Here is a 16131-nt window from a genome sequence, read left to right on the forward strand (position 1 = left end):
ATTCTTCAGCTCAGTGACGCCGAGGTTGAGGACCCCACCTGCAGTGAACTTCAGAGTATGGCAGGTTTGTAGCTGACCCCCTAGGTAGGTGGTGGATTTGGGGCAGAGGCCCCATCTGAATTCCACATCCGCCCCCCCCCCCCCTCCGGGTGGCTGCTTTGCAGCTTTTCAGGCCCAGCGCTCGGGGACAGAAGCACAGAATCGGAAACTGGCGCGGTGTGACCGCTCTGGCTTCGGGGCCCAGGGAGAGGCTGTCTGTGTGGCGCTCCAGGGAGAACACTTTGAAAATCTCGCCACTCCTCAGCTCACCTTCTCCACCGGTGTGAAGTGATACCTATTTTTTATTTTAAATATGAAGGATACCTCAGAACTAATAGCTCCTGTTCAGAGCCATTGGCTTAAATCTTGTCTGTTACACTGTTTGAAAAATAGCCTTTTCCACTTAACTAAATCATTTTATTCTCATTTTAAGGAGACCAGCTTTTTTACACTGTGAATAGTAGTGATTTTTCCAACTTTATTTTAGCAATGGAACTCTTGGGGAAATGGAGTCAGACGTGGCGCCTGTGAGGCAACTTCTCAGGCAGGTGTCGCCTTCACTGTGCGCAGACAGACTATCTGGGAAGTCTTAGGCGTCTAGGTGCCACACGACGCTCCCAGGGGGCTAGTTCTCAGTCGTCCGCAGCAGCGAGCTGCCCGCCAGCCCCCCAGTCTGCTCTTGCTTAGACACAGCGTGCTTACAAGCGTCCTCCAGGTTGTGCATCCCCCACCAGCTTCTCTCGGCCTCCCCTGACTCCTAATTCCTGTTGTCGCAGTGTGGCCACCTGCGGCAGTAGCTGACAAAAACAGTGTTCCCACTGTAGGGGAAATGGCGACCTTTTTTGGAGAAGCGGCATCTCTGGCATCTATGGCAGCAGTCGGGGCTGTGATCAGGCAGCTGCCCTGCCCCCGCCCCGCCCCCCAGGTGCCCCACCCCTTCCTCACTGCGGGTCACTTCTGGGCCTCCCTTCACTCCGGGTCAGCTTCCCATCAGCTTGGACCACCACCCGGCCTGCAGCGGGTAGGATTCCAAAGTGTCTGGAGAGACTGGGAGGAGGGGTTAACCTGGTACAGCTTTGGGGCGTGAATTACACGGACACTTGATCTCTGCCTGAAGTGACGACGCAGCTGGAGTGCTGGGGACGCTTTGTGGTCCCGACTTGGGTGCAGCCGCTGGACGGCCCAACTGCTGCCGGGAAGCCCGGCCGGCGTTGGGTGAGTTAGCGGGCACCCGGGCCTGGTCTAGTGTGGCTCTGGGCACTGCCACCAGATGTCTGCTAACCAGCTGGGTTTGCTACAGTGGCCTAAAAAGGAATGGTCATACAATTACCGAAGAGTGACGGTGGAAGGGTCAGGCCAGAAGAGATGGTGCCTGATGAAACTAGACATCCCCACTGAGGAGCAGGCTACTTCCTTCAGCTTCCTCACTGTGTTGAAATCAGCACAAAGGGGCCACATTGAAAAGCCAAACCAAAGCGGCACCTGCAGCTTCAGGCAGGCGGCAACTGCTCTTAGCAGTAAAGGTCGTCGGCATACAGTTATAGCTGATGCTTTCTCATTATTCCATTCCATTGTCTTTCAAAGCATCTTACCCGTTGTTTTTATGTTTTAGATCACAAATGGAAACAAATAGTTGTGGCATTTCATTATTTCATCCTTTTCAAATGCATACAGTTTTATGTTTGACATATACATAAAGTATGCGTGTAAATTTCAACATTAAGAATGTGTATGCCCTGGCTGGTGTAGCTCAGTGGATTGAGCGCGGGCCTGCAAACTAAAGGACCACGGTTTAATTCCCAGTCAGGGCACATGCCTGGGTTGCAGGCCAGTTCCCAGCAGGGGACGCAAGAGAGGCAACCATACACTGATATTCTCTCCCTCTCTCCTTCCCTTCCCCTCTACAGATAATTAAATAAAATCTTAAAGAAAAGAAAAGAATGTGTATGGTTAGAGTTTATGTTTAACGTTATGTAACTGTGATGGCAGGATATTTTGCCCTGTGAACGCTGCTTCCTTGATCTGCACGTCCTCATTTCCCTGCAGCTGATGGCCATCGACATCGACACCAAGTACAAAGGGACGGGAGCTTCGTTTTTCTCCTTAGTCCTGGCGGTGGAGGAGTTAGCCAAAGTCGATGCATCTGTGGCTCTGCTGTGTGACGTCCAGAACACAGTAGTCAATAAGCTGATTGGAAAACATGGGACAGAAGAACAGAAGGCTACCTATTTGACCATGCTAGCTACAGAAACAGTGAGTCGGGATGAGATGCTGAAGTGGATTGGATCTTTCTAACACTTAGTATTTTCAGGAGGAAAGTCACTGTGACGTTGACTTAACTGTTCCACCCCACAGTGCAGCACCATTGACAAATCAAGTAATACTCAATAAATTAACACCGCCTGAAAAATACACTCTGCCTCTCTTTTGCCACTTGGACATTTCAAGAGTAATCATGAGCCAGTAAAATTATTTTTTGTCTCAATTATATTTTCTAATACCTTCATTGGTGGTTTCATTTACACTGAGATGTCTTTCTACTGTAACTGATAGAACCGGTGTAATTGAACTTCGCATTGAATATGTGTATGTGGGTCTTTAAGCCTGCCTTAGACGAATAGGGAGTTTTAGGAAATAATACTGTCGGAGTACCGTTACCGTTTGGACAAGTAGAGGTTTTCAAAGTAGCTGCACACTTGGTTTACACATGTTTCTTTTGCCATAAGTGTTTGTTATAGAGTATAAACACAGTCATTAATCAGGGATGTTTTTCCTTCCACGTGTAGGTAGGAAGTTTCTGCCTTTCAGAGGCTGGCTCGGGTAGTGATTCATTTGCTTTGAAGACCAGAGCAGAGAAAAAGGGGGATTACTACGTCATCAACGGCTCGAAGATGTGGGTCACCAACGCTGAGCATGCAGACCTGTTCCTAGTGGTGGCAAATGTGGACCCTTCCATGGTGCGTTCGAGATTTCTCCTCCCCTCGCCCCTCCTTTACATTTGTGTCCTGCTTCCATTTCCTTTGTAGGTCTTAGTCCTAAATCCCTCATTCTCCTCAGCCCTGAAAATGTTAGACAATGCTCATCTTTTCACCCTCTTATTTCCTAACCTCCTAAATGCTGTTGATGTAACTACTGTGCCTGGAGAACCCTTTATTATCTCCTAATGTGTCATATAGGATGGTAATTTTTAATGCTGTAGAATTTCAGTTTTTCTGTTTAATCATGAAAAATTTAAGGACCTCTCTAGTACGTTAGTTTTAAGACAGTCTTATTCAATTGGAAAATAGACATATAGCAAAATAAATACATTTTAACTTTGGTCTTTTCCTCTGATGTAACATTGAATTAAAGTTTGAAACTTCAAAGTGCTTAATAAAATTAAATATAGAACATGGCGTGCTCGGGATTCTGGAATGCTGTAGTGTAACTTAACAAGTTTAATATCCCGAATGGTTTCTGCAAAAGTAAAGGGAACAGTAAAGTTCTTGACTTTGAATCTAATGCCCTCTAACCGTTCCTGTTTCATGTACACATGTTGCAGTTCTGAGTCCATTAGGATGTATTGCTGAGGTTTATTTTGAGCCCTTTGGAAACAAGGGGTCTTACAATCCCAGTGCTAATAACAGTTTAAATCTTCTTAGGGGTATAAAGGAATCACCTGCTTCATAGTCGACCGGGACACCGAAGGCTTCCACATAGGGAGAGCGGAGAACAAACTGGGAATCAGAGCTTCTTCCACCTGCTCGTTAACATTCAAAAATGTCAAGGTGGGTATCTGGGAATTTCTGGTAAAATTCTGACCAATGTGAAATAAAGTTTGCATGGAACCATAGATGTGCAGGAAAGGCATCCAAAAATTAAGCATGCAATGGAGAGGATTTTGTAAGACTCTTGAACACCATTCTTAGGTAAGGGCAAGACTGAATCCACTTTTCACAAGAGTTCAGGCCAGGAGTGGAAAGCCTTGTTCCCCGCAGCTTGGCCTGGAGAGTCAATACCAAGAATTAACCCTGGTTATAATGAATTTGATCCTTGTGAACCAAAGTGGGCTTCAGGGAAGGAAGCCTGGTGTCAGATACACCAAAGGCCACAAGATGGGGCTGTTGCTCAGTGAGAGTGGAAACCACCCGGCAGCACCAGGCTTTGCGTGAAGGCTGTTGGAGATGAGGAAGAGAACGCTGGTGCTTTACGACTCCGGGCCGGGCCGGGCCGTGGATCCCGAGGCACTGTGTTCTCAACCCCTGGTATTAGAACTTGATCTTTCCCCGCGCGGCCGAGGGTGTATGCTTGTGGACTGCCTTTGCGGATGTCATCTCCACTTCTCCAGCTGTCTTCCTTCTTGCTACTTTCTCTTTTCTGCCCATTCTCTCCCCTAAGTGTCCACATCATTGAAGCTAACTGTATTTTTTTCTTTCTAGTGTAGATTTTTTAAATTACAAATAAACATTCCAATCTTCCCCCCATTCCCCTCCTCTGTATGTACACGTGCATAAACACCCCATCAGTTAAGTTTCTGGGGTGATCTCATCTCAGCAGAAGAAAGTAATACTGTCCGTGCTTGCCAGCTACGTACATGTCTTCTGTAATTCTTTATGTATCAGCAGAAGAAAGTAATACTGTCCGTGCTTGCCAGCTACGTACATGTCTTCTGTAATTCTTTATGTATCTTTATATGTATATAAAATAGTTGTAATATCTTCATATTACATATGTATCTATATATGTAACTCTCACACTACACCATGCAGATAAGAACTGGGGACAATGTTACTCCTTCGTGTTATTGATGGGTTGTAGGGGATCCCCCTTTTCTAGGTTCGTTCGCCCCTTTGCCAGCTGTCCGCCAGGCTCTGGGGGACGCGGCGGTGTCCTGTCTCTCTCCAGGAGCCAGTGGGAAACAGTTCCCCGGGAGATGCAGACCCTCCACCGCCGATCTCCTTGGAGCTGAAGTAGATGCTGGAGTAATATCACACAGATTGGGATTGTGTGTGCATTTAAAAATACAAAGTCAAAGTGAATTAAATGAAACTAAATTGAGAAATAACTGCATTTTTTCCAGGTTCCAGAAGCCAATACCCTGGGGCAAGTCGGACTTGGCTATAAGTACGCCATAGAGAGCCTTAACGAGGGCAGAATTGGGATCGCTGCCCAGGTCAGTCCCATCCTGCTGTGGCCTCTCCCGCAGAGTGGTGAACACAGATGTGGGGAGGGGGAGTGCACGAAAACCCATGAGTATCTGAAGGCTTGCGGACGCGAGAGGGCGCCCATTTCTTCCATGAGGCGAAAGGAGGGCTTCTGTGGTTTCTTTAAAATTCCATTTTGGTTGATTACATAATGTCCTGAAGAGCAAACAATGGCCAAGCGGTAGCAGTTTTTCAGTTTTAAGAACATTAAAGTGTTATCCAACACCTGAAGCGAGAACTTTTAAAATATATCATAAACACAGTATTTTTTATCCTCACCCAAGGACATGTTTCTGTTGATATTTAGAGAGAGGGGGAAGGGGGGAGAGAGAGAGAGAGAGACAGAGAGAGAGAAACATCGATGTAAGGGAACATCGATCAGTTGCCTCCCGGACGTGCCCCAACCCGCAACCTCGGCCCGTGCCCTGACCAGGAACTGAAACTGCAAATTCGTGGTATGGGGGGCAGTGCTCCCACTAACTGAGCCACCCAGCTGGGGCATAAATACAGTGTTTTTTAAAACATCTACTTTGCCACAGACGCAGAGCTATCGGAGGGGCTGCAGTGGGCAGCTGGGTGGAAGAGGTGAAGGGACTAAGAAGAAAAACTGCTAGTCAACAGCAGTATGGTCATTGCCAGAGGGAAGAGGTGGGGAGGCAGGGTGGAGTGAAGCAGGGATGGGGCGGGACGGAAGGAGACCCGCCTCGGGGGTGAACGCACAGTGCGATGTGCGGGTGGTGTGCTGTGGTTGTCTACTTTGAACCTGTGTGAGTTTAGTAGCCAGTGTCACCCCAGCAAATTCAGCGTTTTAAAAAAACAACTTTTTGAAGCATGAAACTCATCCTGGAAGAAATTTTTTAAATTAACGATAAGTAATATTGTCCTATGTAGTAAAAGTCACTAATCTATAGATAATGAGATATTTGTGGATTAGGGTTTTGCGTGTGAAAGCCAGGCAGTTCTTGGGTGGATGTGGTGTAAAACAGCCACAATTAAATAGATATGTAAGATGAGAACATTTTTACCCATCTTTGTTCTTTGTAATACATATTACATGTTTCTATTGTGACATTGGTTATTTTCTAAATTAAGAAAATGAATAGTCTTCAGTTTTAGTATAAATTGGCATTTTTGTAGAATATATTTATTTTTAATCAGTAAGCATCCAAAATTCAAAAACTGAAGAGCTTTTGGATTTTGAAGATGTTACGTGTTACATATATATTACATGTATATTACACATATATTACAAGATATTACATATATATTAACTGTTGGACTAGTTCAGTGTGACAGTGTTACTCTAGATTTTTTCGCTGCTGTTAATTTGCTAACAAAATATTCTTAGATTGTAATGTGCACTTCCCCACAAAACTAGATGTTACTGGAGAGAATTGGTTCATCAGTTCTTTTTAAAGTTTTCCTGTGGTTCAACTCCAGATATGGATTACAGTACTGGCTCTCGTTGTTCCAAGACATAAATAATAGAGATGTTTTGCTAGTGAAATACACATCCTGGGCTTGTATTTTACTAATTACTCCAAGTCATCTCATAACCTAATTTAGAAGTTAGGTCAGGTGGTGACTATTTCTTGTTCATACTGCGGGTGCCTTTTAATGAAAGAGGCAGTGTCGCAGCGAACTGAAGGCATCCATCTTCAAATCTCTGTGATTGGAGAGACTTTATTTCTTCAGTATTTACAGTGAAAACCTTTTACAGAGGTGGAAAAGCCTGTTTGGATTGACAGCTGGTCATTTTAATTTCCATGTCGATGAAGGACATTATGAACAGACTGTAAACTTTCATTATAAGGGTATAAGGACATCACGTTATCTCACAGCCAAAAGTGGAGTGAGTCGGCCTCTCTTTAATTTGTTCCTTTGGAGTTTTGTTTGTTTTTGTTCGTTAGTTTTCAGCGTGACATTCTGTTCTCCAGAAAGTTTCAATTAAAAGGCTCAAGGAAAATGTGAGCAAATACTAATGAAATATTGATGTGTGTGGGCATCTCCCCCAAAAGCTTTAACTATTGATTCTTCTTCCCTTTTTTCGAAACCTCCGTAGTTTGACATAATTAGATAGTGATTTAATAGCTAGCTAATGTTGAAATTTAGAAACTGTTTCTAAGCTTGCATCGTTCAATAGATGTGGAAATCGGTTAGCAGTGAGAAAGTTCAGCTCACACCGCCAGCACATCCTGTGACCTGTTCTTCACACGCACAGATTAGTGTCCTCCCCACGTGCTCTGAGTTGTTCTCAGCCCTTGCTCTGCGTGAAATCACCCAAGGAGTTTCTGCAATGCTGGTTGGTGCTTAGGCACAGCCCCTCCCACCCCCACCCCCACCCGGGGTTTGGGCTCCTTCGTTAGACGGAGGTGTTCTGTGATGGACCTGTGCAGGTATTCTGTGACGAAGGGCCCCAGATGGTCCGACTGCAGCCAGGATGAGAAGCCCCGCTCTTCTGTGTTCTAATGCTCCTCCAACTGGCGCCTTCACTAACCCTGCTCAGATGGACAGGAAGATAGGAGGTTAAGAAGCGGCCTTCCACGTTTGACTTGAGAAAGGCTGCAGGGCTCCTGTACGGTCTTCGAAACTCCAAGCAGTTTTTGTGGCTTTTTTGCCTGGGGAGTCGGAGCAGGAAGGGGGTTTTCTGGAAAGTGACCTGGTTGCTTGTGAGCCCGGCCACACCGGGGATTTCCCTCTGTGCTGGCGTTAAATGTACTCATTTTCACGTGAAGTCACTCTCTTTCTCCCAGTTTCTGGAAGTGGGAGTTCTACAAAGCAGTGGGTGAAGGTTATTAACACCCACCTCACCACCTCGGGATCTCTGGTTCTTCCCTCCCCAGTCTCTTCAATTTGCCCGCAAAAGGAATTTATAACTTGAATAATTAAAAGCATAAACTTATAACAAAATAAGAAATTCTGATTTTTTTTAAACAGATGCTGGGATTGGCTCAAGGATGTTTTGACTACACTGTTCCATATACTAAAGAAAGGATACAGTTTGGCAAAAGATTATTTGACTTTCAGGTACCTAATTGTTAACATCTTTCTGCTGGACTGGACTCACCTGTGTCCCTGTTGATGAACAGCGGTGTTACAAAGCCGTGGCGGGAGGGAGGACTAGATCTCAGGGCGTGTGCGTGTGAAACCCTGACCCCCTCAAGGGCAGAGCGGTAGCCCCGGGGGCCCAGCTGGGTCATCGTCTGGGATACCTGGCGAGGGCTTTGGGGCTCTCTCCTCGCAGCCTCATGAGATCCTGGGGTCTGCAGTCAGACTTCCTGGGTTCAAGTCCCCGTGCTTTACTAGCTTTAGGCCTTGGACAGGTTCCCTTGCCTCTGTAAGCCCTGCGTGCCTCATCAGCAAGATAAGGGTAATGCCGCCTACCCTCTGCAGTGATTTTGAGTGAGATAGATGAGCACAGTGTTACCACATTGCCGGAGTTTAACACGTGTTCCAGAGATTAACAGTTGGGAGTCAGGCCAGGGTTGTGCCGTGGTCCTCGGAGGACCCCACCCTGCCTGATGTGCCCGTCTTTTGGAAGGCATACTTGGCTGCCGTGAGCGCTAACATGCTGCTCTTACTTCAAGCACGTTGGGTAATACTGGCCTGGCCCAATGGCCAGGCTTCCCCCAGGCCAGCAGGGGATTAGTGGTGGCAATAGGCAGTCTTCCTGTCCACCCTGTCTGACATGTCAGAATTACAGGCTTCTTAGCATGGCTTCCGGTCTGATTTTCACTTAATTATGATGCTCGAGTGCTTTCTCAGAGCCAGCCACTGCGTAGATTGCAACAAAGGGGACAGACCGTGAAGACCATTTTGAGGGAGGCTGCGGGTCTCCTTTGCACACAGGAAGCAGAGTTTTCATTTACATGGGGGGAGGAAGGGAGGGCGGGCGGGCCAGGCGTGCTAATGCCTGTGATCATGACGTGTTTGAAGATGCCTAGTATGGGTCATTAAAAGAAAACTCTTAGAAATTTGATCATGCAAAGCAGCATGATTAGTTTTACATATCCGTGTGAAGCTTTGATCAAAGTTAGTGGAGTTTTTTTTTCTAACTGCTTTACTCTCATTAGAGTGATTCGGTTTTTGCTTTGCCTGCGATCATGTTGTTTCTCTAGACGGTGGGCTCCTTGAGGGGAGGGACCATGTGCGGGAGCAAAATTTTGTCAATTCAAGCCAATGAAAAATGTACTCGAAGTTTTGCCTTGCTGGAATTTTGTTTAACCTCAATGTGGATGGATCATAGGTTTGAAAATAATAATTAAATATAAATCAAATTTTTAAACCTAATTTTGAGATCATTTATATTTTCAGATCATCACAGTTATAAAGACTTACACAAACTATGAAAAATTCTTAAACAGTACCTACAGTATTGTTCAGTTTAGACAGGGGATTTTACAGTATTTTCACAAAATGAGCATGCATTTCCTTTGGGGTGTATTTTGAGTCTGTTAGTGGCTCATACCCAGCAGGCCCTTGAGGCCAAGCTGTGATGTCAGAAATCGTAGTTCTCTAACCTGGGCCTCCATGTCACAGGGGCTCCAGCACCAAGTGGCTCAGGTGGCCATGCAGCTGGAAGCTGCGAGGCTGCTGACGTACAACGCCGCTCGCCTTGTCGAAGCCAGAAAACTGTTCATAAAAGAGGCAGCTATGGCCAAATACTATGCGTCAGAGGTAAGAAAAAAATGGAAATTCAGGTGCATATTTACTCAGTTATCCACTTAGAAAAACTGGTTGAGCATTCGTTTGTTTTAATGCATGTTTTTGAGCGTGCATTAGTTTGGAAATACTGTTGGGCATTCGTTTGAAGTCCAATAACATGGACTCCACAGTTGCTACAGAGTGCAGAGAAAAGGTAAAGCTTCCACAGGAAAGGGCTGGGCTGCCATTTCCCAGCCTCGGCAGTTTGTGCCAAGTTTACCCATTCCATGGCTTCATGTATGCATTTACCTCCTTCACGTATTCGCTTAGTCCCTTGCCTGCACCTACTAGGTCTCTTCCACTGCATCTGCCTCCGCGTTGTGGGTCTGTAGTGCCTCCGTCCTGTGGTTCCAGCAGGTGATTGGCTGCTTCTTTTCAGGTCGCAGGACTGACCACTAGTAAGTGTATCGAGTGGATGGGGGGCCTAGGTTACACCAAAGATTGCCCCGTGGAGAAGTACTTCCGAGACGCGAAGATCGGTAAATGGGTTTTCTCCGCTTTGTTCTGTTTCCTTTGCTTCTGCGGGTGTTTGGGCTGTTGTGTTTGGCTGTTGTGATTGGTTCTGCTGCCTGAGCAGGGGCCAGTCGCACCTCTGCAGGGCTATGTGCCTCGCTTCTTTTCTGTGGCTGGGGTTCCCCCTCCCCCTTCAAAACAATGGATTTATATTTTTAAAAACATCAAACTGCCTTTTTCAGTGTCTCAACAGGCCTTTTAGTCAAACCACCACTAAATCTGTATTATTTTTTCTTTTGCTAAAAATGTTACTATTTTGGATTTGCTTAATGCTGTTCTTCGAAGCCTAAGTTTTGATTTCCAAAGGTAAGTGCCCCCCAGACTCGGTTGCTGTGCTCCCAGGTAGGGAGTGGTGACACCGCGCGGGTGGAAGCGCCCGTTCCTGAACGGTGGGCCCAGGTATCCAGCTTTTGCATGGATTGTTCTGGAACGAAAGCCTTCGCCCGTATAATGCTGAGTCTGGAATCAGAATTTAATTTCCAAATGGAAAATTGTCATCTCTTAGGCGAAATTACTCTGTCAGATAGTACATTCAGGGCACATGGAGTGACGTTACCAGTAATGGTTTTGTAGCAAATGAAAAGGTAGAGCTCATTCTCATGTCCACGCCTGTGACCCACTCCTCACTGTCCCCTGTGTTTAAGGTACAATATATGAAGGAGCTTCAAACATCCAGCTGAACACCATCGCGAAGCTCATCGACGCGCAGTACTGACCGCCGCAAGGGTGAACCCTCCCTGCCCACCAGTGCAACATTTTAAACCCTCGTGCCCTCTGGGGGAGTCGACCACCAGAGCACTGAAGTAATTTGTTTAAGCCCTTAGTCCACGGGTCTTGGGGGAGCCCTTTTCTGTGTTACCCTTCAGGTCTGCCTAACCCTGGCACAGGAAACCATTTTAAAGTCTGGGCAGAAGTGCATCCGTACCGTCCCGAGAACGCCTTGTTGGACGCTAGGTGTTGCCGCAGCTCCAGGGAGTGAGCACACGAGCCTCACGCTATCGGCATCTGGAGACGCAGAGCGCCGTTTTACAGTCCTATTTGAACTTTATTCCGTGGCATTAGTCAAATATTTGTTACGCTTCACAGTTCTACAGGACAGGAGATTCAGTTCTAAGCTGCTGTGTGAGGTAGAAACCAATAGAATGTTTGTTTAGAAAAATCTAAATATTCTAGTCCCAAGTGCCTGAGAATGGATGGACACGAAGGGTACAGGTCAAATAAGTGAAGAAACATTAACAAACAAGGCAAGGCAACGTGTGCCGGTCAGTGACCTGCGCAGAAGAGGCGTTTCGTGATGGTTTCAGCAGATCATTCCAGAAACAGGCCTCAGCATTAGTTTCCAAGTGTGAAGCTTAAATAATTCGGTTTGCAATCTGAATGTGTCTAATACTGTAATATTCATCTTCACACGCCGTTTTTCGGCAGCACGGTTTCTTTGTGTATCAAATTGAATGCTGTTTCCTCAAGTGCAGATACTGGGCTTTGCAGGGCTCGTGCCTCAGAAGTTGAGTTTCGTTTGGGTCAGTGACTCTCAAGAGGGTGATGTCTTGTCCCCACAAAGAACTGTATCAACATGTTATGAGGAATGCGGCCCTAGAGGTTGAAAAAGCATATTGAGTCATATAAAAACATATACAATAATAATTTTATATCTTGAGAAGCAAAAATGAATGTATTGCTTTACAATGCAGATTACAGAAAAGCAAAGGTCAACAGGATACATAGCTGGTGCCCTGTCTTCATACTGGAGACTCCCAGTCAAGAGAGACCCCTCTAGGGTGCGTGTCCTGAGATGCCCTCGGGAGGGAGGTGTGCAGATGAGAGGTGAGGCTTTCATGCTTTCTCAAAGCAGGCCTGGGTTGGCGATGCTGGGAATGTTTCAAGGCTCGTAACCACTGCTGTTGAATGGGAAGCACTTTAGTACTTAAATGAAAGGGTAACATTTATTAGGGAAACGAGATTTTCAAAGTCATTTGCTTTGCACATTCATGTTTGTTGAATTGGATTAATTTATGTAATACAAATTGTAGTTAAATATTCAGAATTGTGTAAATACAATTGAGAGAGAAATCACATTAAAATATCAGGAACAAATACGGGCAAATTTAGACTTCGGATCCAAAGAGATAACGTCCACTCAGCGTTTAAACAGGACAGGGACTACCTGTTCTGTCTCTCGGGACAAAGGGCAGAGGGATGAGGGAAGTAGGGGCAGATTAAGTGCTCCAGGGCAAGGGGACTTGAGATTGTGGGAAAGGTGGACTCGACAGGCAATGGAGCAGAGGCCAACGTTAGTGAAAAAGAATTTTGCCTTGCTCCCATGGAATCATAAATGCACGAACAAATGTGTGAGACCACAGAAGCCCCGTGAGCAATTGGATGAGCAGTGCCGGGAAGCCTCCCATGGCCCGGGGTGTCCAGCCTTTCAGCGGCTCTGGGCTGCACATTAAATACGCAAACACTAACGAAAACTGATGAGCAAAAGACAAAAGTTTTAAGTAAATTCACCATTTTGTGTGCAGCCGCGTGCAGTGTGGGCTGGACATCCCTGATTGACCTTGAATTTATATTTAGTACCGATAGAATTCTGACTGTGTATTTTTTGTGCATGTTCACAAAGAACAGTTGAAAAGTGTGTATTTCAGTCAATATATGTACCTACCTTCCACTGTAGTGAACCACTGTGTTAATTTACCGTTTCCCAAAGATGTTAATGGATTTTCCCTGTAGAACTTAGATATGGCTTTGCCTAATAACCATGATTTTGGTGTCTTTAAAACTACCCATCCTGACTGTGTTTCTGGTGGCAGACGAGTTTGTTCCCCTCCCGGAGCCTGTCCTCACTGCCAGTGAACTTGGGGTGAGGCTTAGAAGAGACTTGAACAGAAGCACCAAAGTACCTCCTGCCGGGATGTGACGGTGCTGGGCTCGACCCAGCTGCCGAGTTAGGACTGTCAGGGATCTCATTTCACAACCTGAACATGAATCCGTGTCAAAGTCATACCTAGAAAGACTTGAGGGAACCGTCCAGCTGACTCCCCCACTTTAAAATGAAGGATCCCCAGCCCAGGGCCCTTGCCGGAGGTCATCCATCCAGGGACAAGGACGAGACAAGAATCCAGACGCCCTGGCTCCCAGTTCAGTGTTCTTCCTACCCTTTATTGTTGTCTCTGCCCGGCAGGTTTGGGGTGTCAGCCTCCTTGCTGATTTAGTTTAGGCTTAACTGATAAAGAATGAGGATTTCAGAAGTGTTACGATTCATCAGTGTCATTGCTTACATATATGTGTCACCTGCTGAAGACCGAGGCTCTGCTCGGGTGTCGCTGCTGTGAAGGTTATTGTGTGAGATCAGTTGGCTTTAGGATTATGATTTATTTCCTAAATGCACTACTTACATCCTTGCTGATGTATCTTTGCTGCTCCTTCGTAAAGTGAAAGGTTTGTTTCGATGCCGTATGTCAGACTGGATCCGCTATTCCAAAACCAGAATTCTGTGGAGAATGGAAAATAAAGGGCCGAGTTCACTGGAGACTTGCTCGTCTGTTAAGCAGAATTGTTTGTTATGCATACAGATGAAGTAAGAACATAATCTTACTTGGAGATAGATGGGACACCTCTGTACACGATGCTGATAGTTTGCCTCTCATGTAAGCCAATCTTGTTTGTTTTCAGAGCAGAGGTTTTTAATGAAGATCAAGTTTAAGTTGTTGGAGCTACAGAAAATTTTATCAGAGGATCTTTTTTTTTTTGTCCTAAAGCAAAATAAGCAGCTCTTCGGCAGAGAGGTCACCCTTTCTGAGCATGTCTTCACAGCACTGATTGTGTCTGGCGGATACTCATGCCCGTGCTTTATACGGGGGGGTCCCCAACCTCCAGGCTGCAGACCGGTACCGGTCTGGGCCTGTTGGGAACCTGGCCGAACAGCAGGAGGTAAGCTTGAATGCAGTGCACTTGAATCATCCCGAAACTGCCCCCTACCCTCCACCCCTGTCTGTGGAAAAACTGTCTTCGATAAAACCAGTCCCTGGTGCCGAAAAGGCTGGGGACCGCTGCTTCGCAGTGTTGCTTCGGGAAACCCCCTGTTCTCGCACCTTCTACTCAGTGATGCGCTATAGTCTAGCACCGCAGCAGATTCCAGCCTACCTGTTCCCTGTTATTTCCTGCATTATTTTCGAAATCTAGATATCAATCCTTTTTTTCTTTTGTCATTCAGTGACATGTGACAAAAGGTCACTATGTCCAAGGGTCCAAGGTGCTGCAGGCACCAGGCTGCCATGCAGAGATGAGTAAGGCCAGATCCATATGGAAGTGTGTGTTCACCTTGGGGGTCCTTTTTCTGGTATTAGTGCATCCTGACACAGAGATTGAGTAGGGAACGACCAAGGCCAACCCTGGCAAAAGTATTTCTTTAGAGCCCTTAGACCGATGCCAGGAGGTACCGACATCTCTTGAGCTCTCGTCATGTGCCAGCCATTATTCTGTATTCTCGACACGCGTGTTAACGCACAGCACCCCGATGCGGTGGGTGCTCTTATTAGCCCATTTTACAGGCAGGGAGACTGAGGCAGGAGATGTTAAACCAGATACTTGTTGGGACAGAAATGGGATTCAGACTCGGGCAGTCTGGCTGATGGGCCTTTGAGGTCTGGTAATCTCCAGGAGCCTTCTGGTGAGATGCCGCTGCCAATGAGCCCTTGACCGGTGACCGAGTCTTCAGGGTGGAGTTCAGATCTTTTCCAGTAGAGGAGCCAGCTGAGAACGGGGCCTGCGGGACACGTGGGTGTGGGAGCGCATGTGCTTTGGGAGAAAGAGGGGGGGGAGGTGGATGGGGGCAGTGGGAGGGAGAGAGAAGCGCTACTGAAGAAGGAACTAAGGAAATACAAACAAAGATTCACTTCCTTGGAGTGACCTAGACGCTACGCCGAGGGAGGAAGAATGACAGAGCGTGATAAATCTATGTGGGTGGCTTACAGGGTGTCTGATTTGCAGTTATTTGTATGGATAGCTACAGTAATAAATGGGAAAAACTAACCTTACAAAAGTTTGTTGTTTTTTTTTTAAAGAAATAAGTTGAATACAAAATAAAGTAGAAATATAGCCAAACATAATAGTACTTATAGGTATAAATGGGTTAAAATCACCTATTAAAAATAAAAAATGGCCCTGACTGATGGAGCCCAGTTGGTTGATCATCAGCTTGCAAAGCAAAAGGTCACCAATTTGATTCCAGGTCAGGGCACATGCCTGGGTGGTGGGTTTGGTCCCTGGTCAGGGCGTATATACAAGAGGCAGGCAATTGATTCTCTTTCTCTCTCTCCCTTCCTCTCTAAAAAATAAAATCAATAAAATTGTTTTTAAAAAAACAACAGATGTTAAGGCAGGACAAAGGCAAATTTAAATCCTAGCTACCAAAAGTTAAAAACACCTTTAAAAAAAAATCAGCACAGGAAAGTCGAAATGACCATTCGAGTACTACAAAAAGGAAAGTGGGAATAGCTGTGTTGATATCAAATGGAACAAGTAAAGGGCAAAAATAACTTTAAAGAACAAAAAGATGTAACAAAACAGGCGGAGTTTACTAAGAAGGTCCGACAGTGATGAACTTTTTGTCCCTAACAGTATAGCAGAGCTGCGTGGAGCACAACAGAGACACGCCGAAACATCGAAAGGTTGCCTTAGGCGTTGACTTGGG

The 16131-nt window shown here is 46.0% G+C and overlaps 1 protein-coding gene across 3 annotated transcripts in view; it reads left to right on the forward strand.

The window, feature by feature from the left end:
- ACADSB (acyl-CoA dehydrogenase short/branched chain) overlaps positions 1-15635 on the forward strand; it is a 32695-nt gene extending 17060 nt beyond the window's left edge. For all 3 annotated transcript variants that reach the window (XM_037051126.1, XM_037051125.1, XM_037051128.1), the window contains exons 4-11: positions 2086-2292; positions 2826-2996; positions 3681-3806; positions 5099-5191; positions 8160-8249; positions 9762-9899; positions 10306-10405; positions 11084-15635. In XM_037051126.1, the coding sequence (XP_036907021.1) occupies positions 2086-2292; positions 2826-2996; positions 3681-3806; positions 5099-5191; positions 8160-8249; positions 9762-9899; positions 10306-10405; positions 11084-11154 (996 nt within the window). In that variant the 3' untranslated portion in view covers positions 11155-15635. The remainder of the gene's footprint in view (positions 1-2085; positions 2293-2825; positions 2997-3680; positions 3807-5098; positions 5192-8159; positions 8250-9761; positions 9900-10305; positions 10406-11083) is intronic.
- Positions 15636-16131: the final 496 nt, after the last annotated feature.

This window comes from Sturnira hondurensis, unplaced genomic scaffold, assembly GCF_014824575.4.
Source record: "Sturnira hondurensis isolate 20B ecotype Veracruz unplaced genomic scaffold, ASM1482457v3 Scaffold0007208, whole genome shotgun sequence".
Lineage (NCBI taxonomy): Eukaryota > Metazoa > Chordata > Mammalia > Chiroptera > Phyllostomidae > Sturnira > Sturnira hondurensis.